At 37.5% G+C, this 13,997-nt stretch overlaps 1 protein-coding gene across 1 annotated transcript; it reads left to right on the top strand.

Moving 5' to 3' along the window:
• Positions 1-142: 142 nt before the first annotated feature.
• Positions 143-13,488, top strand: LOC132553203 (tetratricopeptide repeat protein 16-like). Its single transcript, XM_060217431.1, is given in 12 exon segments — positions 143-628; positions 1,124-1,150; positions 2,820-2,980; positions 3,325-3,660; positions 4,052-4,181; positions 4,519-4,733; positions 6,738-6,985; positions 8,279-8,430; positions 9,638-9,730; positions 10,506-10,742; positions 10,885-11,034; positions 13,270-13,488. Coding segments are annotated over 12 exon segments (2,454 nt in total).
• Positions 13,489-13,997: the final 509 nt, after the last annotated feature.

The following is a 13,997-nucleotide window of genomic DNA, read 5'->3' as shown; positions in this document are numbered from 1 at the left end:
TAAGGCTGTGGTGGAAATGCACAAAGAAATAAAAAACATTATTTTTCAAAGTTGCAGATGAGCAGTTTCAAACAAGAACCGGTTTGCAGCAGAAATGTGAAAACAACAAAAATAGTAACCAGGTAGCAAACTCCAGTCCAACATGGAGGTAAGGCAAGATACAGAGCTTACAAACCCCAGCATGACAAGTATTGCAGAGGAAGCTGAGGCAGAAGTTGCTCAAGAGGATTACTACTCTGAACCCAGAGTAAGTCCTGTTGAAATGGAGCTCTCTGAACTCTCAGATTCAACGACTGGAAAAAAGAAAATGGTTAACATTCACCAGTTCTATCCCCAACTAGAACATACTTTTACAAAGTCCTCCACAAAGTTTGCAGAGGAACAAGATAAACGAACAGAAGAGGCAATGAAAGAAATAGTTGATGAATCCACATTCACAAATTCAGAGAAAGACTTGAGTGCATCACAGTTGATACAGCTGGAAGACACTTCTTTGGTTCAGCTTCCAACAGATTCCATGACAGAAACAACTGATCCCATGGTGTCTAAAACTGATTTAACAGATGATGGAAGTGGGGATGCTGAAACTAAAGATGATGATGATAATAATTCTGCTGCAAGTAAAAAGGTATTCATCGTTTTTATTTACTGCTTCAATGTTTCTAGGAAGTTTAAAAAAAAAAAAGAAAAAAGAAAGAAAAAAAAACCAACAACACAAATGAAGCTACTGGAAATTAGTGATTGTCTTATAATTAAAGCCTTTACATAAAATTTTGAAAATGGGTAAGGTGTAGATACTCCCACTAAATTTTAGATTTGTGATTTGTTCTGATTTGAATTTATCTTTCCTGGGGTATTATCTCTCTTGTCCTAAGTCTTAAGTTCACTTCTACAATCACACTTTTGTTTCCAGTATCTTTTATTTCTCATTATTTGCCTCCTTTGCAATTTTTACGATGTTAATTGTGCTCTTTGTCATCTTTGATGTTTAGCTGTTTATTAAGAATACAGTAGTATATATATATGCTGGCAAATAATATCACATTATGATTTTGTTCATTGCTTAAACTTTGTATTATCTTCTCAGAACTGTTTCTTTTATGTTAATGATTATAATTTTCAGCCTTATCAGTCTACAATGTTTTTTGGGGTAAGAACTGCTACCTACATGAACCATAGAAATTTATAATATACATGTACTACTAGGTAGTTAAAGTCTGTCCAATTGATGTTAATATTTATCAACTTGTTCTGAAATCAAAACTTTTTTTGATAAATTACATTGTACATTTACTTTGTGAAATTGATGGAAAGCTCAATGTAAGCTTGTACCTAGTCTATACCTACCAAAGTCCACTTCTCTTTCCAAGTCACTGCCTTCACAGTACAAAGATATATGAAAATATAATTCTTGTGATGGAAAAAGCATATAAATATCAGTATAATAATCACATTGTGTGATATACATTGCATTAAATCGACTAAGTTTATATTTTAAAATATTCATTTGTGTTCAATACGAAAAGAAATAAAATGTACTAGGTCATGTATGTTCGCATCAAAGTGAAGGGTAAATTGATTTAATGCTTTGGACCAATGTGTTTTTTGATTTTCTATTTTGCCCCATAACAGATGCAAAATCTTCGTTTTTTACTTTGGGTCCAAGAGTTTAATGCATGTCACCTGTTTATCACAAAATATAAGATCTTTGATTGTCACCTGTTCACCACAAATTATAAGATCTTTGATTGTCACATGTTTACCACAAATTCAAGGATATTTGATTGACCCCTCGTTAACACATTCCATGGTCATTGCCTATCACCTCTCTACTACACATCTTAAAGGTCCTTTATTGTCACATGTTGACCACAAAATCCAGGATCTTTGCATGTCACCAGTTTACATCACATTTCAGGCTCTTAGCTTGTCACATCTTTACCACGTATCCTGGGGTCTTTGCTTGTCCCCTGTTTATCACAAAGTCAAGTCCAGTGTCTTTGCATGTCACCTGTTTACCACACATTTCAGGGTCTTTGCTTGTCACCTGTTTACCACACATCCCAGGGTCTTTGCTTGTCACCTGTTTACCACACATCCCAGGGTCTTTGCTTGTCACCTGTTTACTACACATCCCAGGGTCTTTGCTTGTCATCTGTTTACCACACATCCCAGGGTCTTTGCTCGTCACCTGTTTACCACAAAGTCCAGGATCATTGCTTGTCATTCGCTTTTGCCACATCTTCAGGTTATTTGCTTGTCACCTGTTACCCACATATCCCCAGGATTCTTGTCACATTTCACTGCAAATTCCAGGATTATTGCCTGTCACCTTTACATATTATATCCCTAGGGTCTCTGCTTGTCACCTGTTTACCACAAATTCCAAGGTCTTTGCTTGTCACATGTTTACTACAAATTCTAGGGGCTTTGCTGGTCACCTGTTTACCACAAATTCCAGGGTTTTTGCATGTCACCTATTTACCACACATGCGAGAATAATTGTTAGTCACATGTTTGATTGTTTACAACATTTGGACTTACGTGTGGATGTTTAGTGTAAGTCACATGCTTAACAGAGAACAATCTACTGTTTATGAAATTATTTTTTGTTTTATTCTAAATAAACAAATCATCAAATATTGATTGTTTTGTCCAAAGAAGTAAACATGAAACAGTAAACATAATCCATTTTAATAAAGATCTACACAAAACTGACATATGAAAATAACTTTGTAAGTAAAAGTATGTTTTCAGTAATAAGCAGATTGTCTCAGCTGTATAGAAGTGGTGTAGTGATAATGTTTGTGTTGTTTTAGCCTGCCAGTGTGTTTAGCACAACAGTAAGTGAGGAAACACTGAACAAAGCAAGAGCTCGTCGATGGACACGCAACAGTATATTCCAAACAGAGGACTGGGGACCAGTCCAGAAATACTCAGCAGGCATGAAGGATATCGTTGACAAGAGGGCCGCAGAACAGTAAGGCCACATATGTGTACTGTTGTGTACAACATATTTTAAATGTTGTTGTTGCTTTGTCAACACAAAATTTTCACACAACTTTTAAAGCAATTAAAGAGTAAATTCCACAACAGAAATGCTGATTGAAAAGTCAATGATTTAAAAAAAAATTGATAAACTCTTATAGACTGTTTGACTTCCTGATATTTTGCCCTAAGATGTCAGCCAATCATTTAGTATATAATATTTTCTGCTAAAATGGTAAGATTTTTGATGTGCTGTTCTTTGATCCAGTACCTTGATCTTTACATACAGAGAGCCTGCATTGATCACCCAGTAAAAATATTTGTTTTGATTTTCAGTTTTTCCAAAGCGATGTTGTTAAAGGCAAGTGGTGACCATCAGGGATGTATAAACGCTGTAAATAAAGCAATGGGACTTGTGGCAGACGTACCCAGATACTATGTTGAACGGGCGGAGGCCTACATTCAGTTGTGTGACTTTAAGTCAGCCATTTTGAACTACAAAAAAGCTTGCCTACTTGAAGCAAACAATGAAGGATATTATTCACGTCTGTCATTTCTTTATTACTTCCAAGGACAGACATTATTTGATCAGAGACTTTATCCAGAGGCCTTGGAGTGCTTTTCTAGTGCAGCTGAAATGAACCCTGATAATGTAGGATACCATATAAGGAGGTAAGAAAAGTGATACTGTAACATTTTTACCATATAAGGAAGCAAATACCATATTAGGATTTAAAATAGCTATACAAGTGTACTGATTGTTTTTTTCAACCCAAATGTCACTCTGGTGATTAATTTATGGCAATTTATCAAATGTAGATGGTCAAGAAATCAATGCCAGCCTTTTATACAAAACCATAACACTTATTTAATACAGACTTTTCCATATAGTGATCAGCCAGGTTTGAACATGAGGTGTAGGACTTATAATGGTTTTGACTAGATAAAAATTGTGTTTTGTTTCTGGATTTTGAGGGCTAGTAGTTGTAGCTATGTTGGGTAGAATTAGTAAATATTGTCTTTATTTGTTATCTGTGACATCTTGATTTTTTTGTTTTTGAAGCATTACCTGTCTAGCTGCCCTACAAAGACATGGTGAGTGTCTAGCCTTGGTGAACAAGCGATTGGAAACAGAGGTCAACAACCCTGACTTGTATATAATGAGGGCCCGCCTACATGAGATGTTCCGGAATGTGAGTACAGGAAAATATGATAAATCATATCTCTATATTTTATTAGAACATAGCGTACACTTAATGCCTGTTCCATCAAAAATTCTGTATATTATGTTAATAGAAAAGTAACTAAAATATAGCTTTTTAATCTGTAAGCTGATAACAAGTTTACCAGAATACATTGTTTGTAGGTTTTAAAATATTTAACTCCTTCAAAATTGTTCTTAATATGGTGAGATTATATCTAGTGATTTCCTTGAGTTTCATTCCACTATCATCAATTACAAATGTTAGGTACTTTAACCTCACCATCAATAGATTATAATTGTTGATAATATACCACTGTATGTTCCAGACAACGCTTTGTTACTATGATATAAAAGATGCCTTGTCACTCGATGAGGGCCATGTTGAAGCTAAGAAGATGATGGTTCACCTGGAGCGCCGCGCCCAGGACAACAAAGCTCAAGCAGCACAGCTCAATCTGGCTGGTAAACACAGGGAGGCGCTTCAGAAAATATCCATTGCCATAGAAACCAACCCCAATATGGCAGACTTTCACGTCCTCAGGTGAATAAGATAGCATTGAAATGTTTGCTTGTTTTGATTCAAATGAAAAATTGTCAGAAGGCCAGTTTTGTCATATATTTCATACATGAATGATAAATTGAAAAAATCCATAATATACTGTAACCAAATATTGCCCTTGCCCTGCTACCTATAATGTATAGTATGATACTGACATAAATGTTGCCCTTGCCCTCCAGAGGTAACTATACTGATATGATATTGTAACCAAATATTGCCCTTGCCCTGCTACCTATAATGTATAGTATGATACTGACATAAATGTTGCCCTTGCCCTCCAGAGGTAACTATACTGATATGATATTGTAACCAAATATTGGCCTTGCCCTGCTACCTATAATGTATAGTATGATACTGACATAAATGTTGCCCTTGCCCTCCAGAGGTAACTATACTGATATGATATTGTAACCAAATATTGCCCTTGCCCTGCTACCTATAATGTATAGTATGATACTGACATAAATGTTGCCCTTGCCCTCCAGAGGTAACTATACCGATATGATATTGTAACCAAATATTGCCCTTGCCCTGCTACCTATAATGTATAGTATGATACTGACATAAATGTTGCCCTTGCCCTCCAGAGGTAACTATACCGATATGATATTGTAACCAAATATTGCCCTTGCCCTGCTACCTATAATGTATAGTATGATACTGACATAAATGTTGCCCTTGCCCTCCAGAGGTAACTATACCGATATGATATTGTAACCAAATATTGCCCTTGCCCTGCTACCTATAATGTATAGTATGATACTGACATAAATGTTGCCCTTGCCCTCCAGAGGTAACTATACCGATATGATATTGTAACCAAATATTGCCCTTGCCCTGCTACCTATAATGTATAGTATGATACTGACATAAATGTTGCCCTTGCCCTCCTGAGGTAACTATACCAATATGATATTGTAACCAAATATTGCCCTTGCCCTGCTACCTATAATGTATAGTATGATACTGACATAAATGTTGCCCTTGCCCTCCAGAGGTAACTATACCGATATGATATTGTAACCAAATATTGCCCTTGCCCTGCTACCTATAATGTATAGTATGATACTGACATAAATGTTGCCCTTGCCCTCCAGAGGTAACTATACCGATATGATATTGTAACCAAATATTGCCCTTGCCCTGCTACCTATAATGTATAGTATGATACTGACATAAATGTTGCCCTTGCCCTCCAGAGGTAACTATACCGATATGATATTGTAACCAAATATTGCCCTTGCCCTGCTACCTATAATGTATAGTATGATACTGACATAAATGTTGCCCTTGCCCTCCAGAGGTAACTATACCGATATGATATTGTAACCAAATATTGCCCTTGCCCTGCTACCTATAATGTATAGTATGATACTGACATAAATGTTGCCCTTGCCCTCCAGAGGTAACTATACCGATATGATATTGTAACCAAATATTGCCCTTGCCCTGCTACCTATAATGTATAGTATGATACTGACATAAATGTTGCCCTTGCCCTCCAGAGGTAACTATACCGATATGATATTGTAACCAAATATTGCCCTTGCCCTCCAGAGGTAACTATACCGATATGATATTGTAACCAAATATTGCCCTTGCCCTTCAGAGGTAACTATACAGATATGATATTGTAACCAAATATTGCCCTTGCCCTGCTACCTATAATATATAGTATGATACTGACATAAATGTTGCCCTTGCCCTCCAGAGGTAACTATAACATATAGTATGATACCGACATAAATGTTGCCCTTGCCCTCCAGAGGTAACTATAACATATAGTATGATACTGACATAAATGTTGCCCTTGCCCTCCAGAGGTAACTATAATATATAGTATGATACCGACATAAATGTTGCCCTTGCCCTCCAGAGGTAACTATAACATATAGTATGATACCGACATAAATGTTGCCCTTGCCCTCCAGAGGTAACTATAACATATAGTATGATACTGACATAAATGTTGCCCTTGCCCTCCAGAGGTACCCTCCATCGGAAGCTGGGTGATTTTAATGCAGCTATTGATGACTTCCTGCTGGCCCTGGACAAATGTGACCATAATGAGGAAAGCCAGGTCTATCTCGACTCACAGCGACAACTCCTTCTAACATATAATGACTTTGCTGTTGAGTGCTTCACTAAAGGATTCTATGAAGAATCTATCATCCTTTTAAATAAGGCTATTAAGGGAGAGAAACGAGAGAAAGGACTCTACATCAATCGAGGAGGTAATTACTGAGTATTTTCTTCTGCTAGAAATTTTCATTTGGTGCAGTAGTCTGTTTTATTTTGTCGTTTATGTATGATGTCCCACCAAGACGTTTTTTCAGAAACTAACTGTGATGTCCTTCCATATATCCTTATCATGTATAATGTATAAAAAGGATTACCAGCATATATGCATTATACCACCTTTGCATGAATGTCACATCCTCCATCACCGCCTCCCCCCTCACCACCCCCATCCCTCCTCCAGAGAATGTCCACCTCACCACAGGAAAATATTGCATCACTTATAACTTGTCAACTTTTTCCAATGATGAAATTCTTGTTTAATATTTTCGAATGAATATGCATTTCATAATGGGCTTTATGAAGTCACCACCATGAGCATCAACTACAACTCAAAAGTCCTGGATGTTTTTTTATCAAGATTGCCAAAATTTACCCATCTCTATCTTCCCATTGGATAGTACCTAACTATGATAATAAGAATGTAAATCGGATTATGTTTCTCTAAACTCTGACCATGTATAGATTAGAGTTATCTCCCTTCCTATATCAAGCAGGTAGGCTATGCACAGGCAAGATAGTACCTATGTAAAATGGTGAAAAAATGACATTTTTCACATCTCACAAAACTATTTTCTATAGCAAAAGTGGAACTCTGTTGAAAACTTTGCCAACACAATGATTAAAGCCTTGAATTGTGTAACTGAGGAGGTGGAAAGTTTAAAATCTTTTATAAACACTTGCCAAACCACTAATGCCAAGGTTAGACAAACATTGCGCTAACTACTCCTGCACCAGGTTTACACTTTTTATGGAGGATATGTATTATGTGGGTGCTGTCAAATCAAATCTATACAGATGTCTAGTAACTGTATGGATAATCATTTATTAAAAACAAAAACACTACACTACTGTACTTCCCTATAAGTCGGTAAGTATTATTGGCGTACCGCAAATGTTCTATGGGAATACGATAACATTTGCAGGGATAATGAAATGTTATTTGCTTTAATATATATCATCATGTTATTCTACTTTGTGAGTTACCATCATTTGTTCTGATTTGCCTGTCTCACTAAAGCAACAGGAATTCATGTTGATCAAATGTAAGCATGAGTCACAACCAAGTTGTCTTTTTGTGTGCAAACAATCTGACCACTTAGCAAGCCAGAATCAGTGGGAGTGAGGTAGAAGGTTGAAACATATTTCATTCCTGACTTGAAGAATGGCCTGGATGGCTTACCTATATCTACAGTATTAATCAAGTATAATTTTCCATGTCTTTCCAGATTGTTTTTTCCGACAGCATGATCTGAACTTCGCCTTACAAGACTACAACCAGGCATTGGAAATTGACCCTAATGATGCTGCCATCCAGGCAAGGATATCAGTCATTTATAACGAGTATGGAGTGACTGCTTACCAGGACAAAAACTATCCGGTAGGTCACACAAAAATAAAACCTGTAAGTCACACAAAAATATAACCTGTAAGTCACATAAATATGTACCAGTAAGTCACACAAATATGTTTCAGTAGGTCACACAAATATGTACCAGTAAGTCACACAAATATGTACCTGTAAGTCACACAAATATGTACCAGTAAGTCACACAAATATGTACCTGTAAGTCACACAGATATGTACCAGTAAGTCACACAGATATGTTTCAGTAGGTCACACAAATATGTACCAGTAAGTCACACATATATGTACCAGTAAGTCACACAAATATGTACCAGTAAGTCACACATATATGTACCAGTAAGTCACACAAATATGTACCAGTAGGTCACACAAATATGTACCAGTAAGTCACACATATATGTACCAGAAGGTCACACAAATATGTACCAGTAAGTCACACAGATATGTACCAGAAGGTCACACAAATATGTACCAGTAAGTCACAAAGATATGTACCAGTAAGTCACACAAATATGTACAGTAAGTCACACAAATATGTATCAGTAAGTTACACAGATATGTACCAGTAAGTCACACAGATATGTACCAGTAGGTCACATATATATGTACCAGTAGGTCACACATATATGTACCAGTAGGTCACACAAAATTGTACCCAGTAGGTCACACAAATATGTACCAGTAAGTCACACAAAATTGTACCTAGTAGGTCACACACATGTGTGCTCCTACATAAGGTATCACTATAACATCACTGTGTATGAAATTGTCACACAGTGATACTATTGAAACACATGGAATGGATGGCATGCGTGTCTCACAAGGGTTTTCTACTCTTATTGTTACATACAGGATTTTCTTACATCATATCAACAATGGCTGGACATGGATTATCAGTTTATTGGTTATAACTTTATAAAGAATAAAGTGATAAAGTGAATATTGGTTTAGTGACGACGTCCTGTTATATGAAATTTTTTTGATATGCTTTAAGCTCCAATATTCTTTAATTTTTTCACTCATGCTATGCACTTCTGAGAAATACTCAAGACATAGTGAATTCATTAAACATTTAAGAATATCCTCTTGTGGGTGTTACATTTCTTTAAAGTGTCAAAGTTAGAAATGAATGTTCATGCTTACAAAGGACACTGAATGTTATGCTACTGTGCTCCAATTGTAGTCATTCTGCTATTAATACTCTGTTTTTTAACAACAGGAAGCTGATTCCAAGTTTACAGAAGCCTTGAAACACAACCCAAAAGTTGGCCAGTACTATATATCCCGAGCTAGGTCTCGTTACATGTTAGAGGTATGTGACAAGGACATAATGTTTTTTTTATCTTCTGACAATAAAATGATTAAAGTTTTAAATTTAAATCAACAGCACTCTATAGTCTATGTTAACAATGATGTTTTAGTATATTTCTTTGTCAAAGTCAATATATTATAATAAGGAATTTGATGATTTCTGACAGTTAATATCTATAAGTCAAAGCCAAAGGGGTGGTGGGGGGTGGGGGGAGAGAAAAGTGACCTTTGTTGGCAGGTTATCTTTATATAGAGGTTTAATTACTATGGATTGTATTACATTAAGACCAGAAACCAGTGACCTTTATAGACAGGTATTTGTTATAGTCAGGCCAGATAGGACCTTTTGATGTTTGTCAGTACTCAATTGATTGCTGGTTTCTAGAGTATTGTCGGGGCCAGAAAGGACCTTCTGATGTTTGTCAGTACTAAATTGATTGCAGGTTTCTAGAGTATGGTTGGGACCAGACATGACCTTCTGATGTTTGTCAGTACTAAATTGATTGCTGGTTTCTAGAGTATTGTCGGGGCCAGAAAGGACCTTCTGATGTTTGTCAGTACTCAATTGATTGCTGGTTTCTAGAGTATGGTTGGGACCAGACAGGACCTTCTGATGTTTGTCAGTACTAAATTGATTGCTGGTTTCTAGAGTATGGTCAGGGCCAGACTGGACCTTCTGATGTTTGTCAGTACTTAGGTAATTGATTGCTGGTTTCTAGAATATGATAAGGGCCAGACAGATGTTTGTCAGTACTAAATTGATTGCTGTTTTGTAGAGTATGGTTGGGGCCAGACAGGACCTACTGATGGGACTACTTTTGGATCCGACTAATGAGGATGTGATATCGATTCTGTCCCGCCTCTTCCCTGGTAAATCTGTAGCAGAGGTGGTCAACAGCCGTGCAGCAGACTCTGCCAAACTTGCCCTTAGAGCTGTGCTGTTCCCACCCCAGACGAGGCCACTCGAGTCAAAGTCCATGTCTGCAATGGAGGTGACATTTGATGAAGGGTGAGTACACAAACAATTGTCATTTACTATTATACAATTAGAATTATATTGTTTTGTCCTGTTGCTAATTAAAGATAACATTATTTCCTAGATTTCTGAAGTACACATATGTAAAACCTTTTTCCAGTATGACAGGTGAACACCAGCCGCCACAGTCTGCAGTGAAGACAGAATGGAGTCAGGCAGAATCTGAAGCGTCACAGAAGGAAAGTTCTGGTCCTCCAGCCCTACAGCGACTTAAGACATGCATGAGTGAACAGGATTTTGCTCTTGTCCTTATGGAAGGAAAGAAACAGGTACATATATCTAAAGTGCCACATATAAGAAATATAAGAACACAAGTAACAAAGGCTAATATGATTCCTTTCCTTCTCTATGAGAATGTCAGTTACTACAGCTGATGTGATATGGTCCTGTGATTCCTTTCCTTCTATAAAAGAATGTCAGTTACTACAGCTGACGTGATATGGTCCTGTGATTCCTTTCCCTCTATAAAAGAATGTCAGTTACTACAGCTGACGTGATATGGTCCTATGATTCCTTTCCTTCTCTATGAGAATGTCAGTTACTACAGCTGACGTGATATGGTCCTGTGATTCCTTTCCCTCTATAAAAGAATGTCAGTTACTACAGCTGACGTGATATGGTCCTGTGATTCCTTTCCTTCTATAAAAGAATGTCAGTTACTACAGCTGACGTGATATGGTCCTGTGATTCCTTTCCTTCTCTATGAGAATGTCAGTTACTACAGCTGACGTGATATGGTCCTGTGATTCCTTTCCTTCTCTATGAGAATGTCAGTTACTACAGCTGACGTGATATGGTCCTGTGATTCCTTTCCTTCTCTATGAGAATGTCAGTTACTACAGCTGACGTGATATGGTCCTGTGATTCCTTTCCTTCTCTATGAGAATGTCAGTTACTACAGCTGACGTGATATGGTCCTGTGATTCCTTTCCCTCTATAAAAGAATGTCAGTTACTACAGCTGACGTGATATGGTCCTGTGATTCCTTTCCTTCTATAAAAGAATGTCAGTTACTACAGCTGACGTGATATGGTCCTGTGATTCCTTTCCCTCTATAAAAGAATGTCAGTTACTACAGCTGACGTGATATGGTCCTGTGATTCCTTTCCTTCTATAAAAGAATGTCAGTTACTACAGCTGACGTGATATGGTCCTGTGATTCCTTTCCCTCTATAAAAGAATGTCAGTTACTACAGCTGACGTGATATGGTCCTGTGATTCCTTTCCTTCTCTATGAGAATGTCAGTTACTACAGCTGACGTGATATGGTCCTGTGATTCCTTTCCTTCTATAAAAGAATGTCAGTTACTACAGCTGACGTGGTATGGTCCTGTGATTCCTTTCCCTCTATAAAAGAATGTCAGTTACTACAGCTGACGTGATATGGTCCTGTGATTCCTTTCCTTCTCTATGAGAATGTCAGTTACTACAGCTGACGTGATATGGTCCTATGATTCCTTTCCTTCTCTATGAGAATGTCAGTTACTACAGCTGACGTGATATGGTGTGATTCCTTTCCCTCTATAAAAGAATGTCAGTTACTACAGCTGACGTGATATGGTCCTGTGATTCCTTTCCTTCTATAAAAGAATGTCAGTTACTACAGCTGACGTGATATGGTCCTGTGATTCCTTTCCTTCTCTATGAGAAAGTCAGTTACTACAGCTGACGTGATATGGTCCTATGATTCCTTTCCTTCTATAAAAGAATGTCAGTTACTACAGCTGACGTGATATGGTCCTGTGATTCCTTTCCTTCTATAAAAGAATGTCAGTTACTACAGCTGACGTGATATGGTCCTATGATTCCTTTCCTTCTATAAAAGAATGTCAGTTACTACAGCTGACGTGATATGGTCCTGTGATTCCTTTCCTTCTCTATGAGAATGTCAGTTACTACAGCTGACGTGATATGGTCCTGTGATTCCTTTCCCTCTATAAAAGAATGTCAGTTACTACAGCTGACGTGATATGGTCCTGTGATTCCTTTCCTTCTCTATGAGAATGTCAGTTACTACAGCTGACGTGATATGGTCCTGTGATTCCTTTCCCTCTATAAAAGAATGTCAGTTACTACAGCTGACGTGATATGGTCCTGTGATTCCTTTCCTTCTATAAAAGAATGTCAGTTACTACAGCTGACGTGATATGGTCCTGTGATTCCTTTCCTTCTATGACATGATATGGTCTAGTGATTATCATCAACATATATCAGAAGATAGGTTACTAACTCTGACATGACTTGGTCCAGTGATTACCATCAACATATATCAGAAGATAGGTTACTAACTCTGACATGACGTGGTCCAATGATTCCCTTCTACCTATATAAGAATATAAGTTACTTACTCTGACATGAATCCTCATGACATTGTCCAGTGATTCCATTCTACCTATATCAGAATATAAGTTACTAACTCTGACATGGTCCAATGATTGCCTTTCACCTACATATGAATCAAAGTTACAAAGGCTGACATGATATCTTTCCTCCCATGTTAACAGGTTCATACAGAGATCAAAACATCACTACGTGAAAGGAAGTCACTGAAGTATGAAGGCCCACGAGTTCAGCCTCTCCCGCCCCCTACTGCAAAGCCCCGGTATGGAGGTCTTCGAAAGGAACGCCTCATAAAAAGCCCTGGATCTGGGGACAAGAAGAAGGGTAGCACAAATTGGAAACAGTTCTCCATGGGCATAGGGCTTGCCAATGCTGCTGACTAGTCGATGGTGCAAACATTAGGTTAAAACAGTCACTGTTGGAACATTATATTTCAGGTCTGAAGCCACAGCTGAAGACTTTTTTGTAAATTCAGAGATATAGAGATCTGTAATACATTTCAGGATCTACATACAGAGATCTGTAATACATTTCAGGACCTACATACAGAGATCTGTAATTCTGTAATACACTTCAAAACCTACATAGTCATACAGAATTCTGTAATTCTTTAATATGCTTCAAAACCTACATGGTAGTTGTTCAAACCAATTATATATATAGGATCACCACTGGTGTCGTAATAAAATTTGAGGCTTAAATGCCTCTTCATATCACACAATTGCAAGATCTGTATTTGTACCATACACAGGCCCCAGATCTAATTTAATTGTACCCTACACAGGCCCCTGATCTGTTTTAATTGTACCCTACACAGGCCACAGGTCTGTTGTAATTGTACCCTACACAGACCCCAGATCTGTTGTAATTGTACCCTACACAGGCCCCAGAT

Source organism: Ylistrum balloti, unplaced genomic scaffold (assembly GCF_031769215.1).
Source record: "Ylistrum balloti isolate Yb309-2 unplaced genomic scaffold, AGI_CSIRO_Ybal_v1 Utg370310, whole genome shotgun sequence".
Lineage (NCBI taxonomy): Eukaryota > Metazoa > Mollusca > Bivalvia > Pectinida > Pectinidae > Ylistrum > Ylistrum balloti.
The sequence above is the reverse complement of the archived record's forward strand: the minus strand, read 5'-3'. Positions and strand labels throughout refer to the sequence as shown.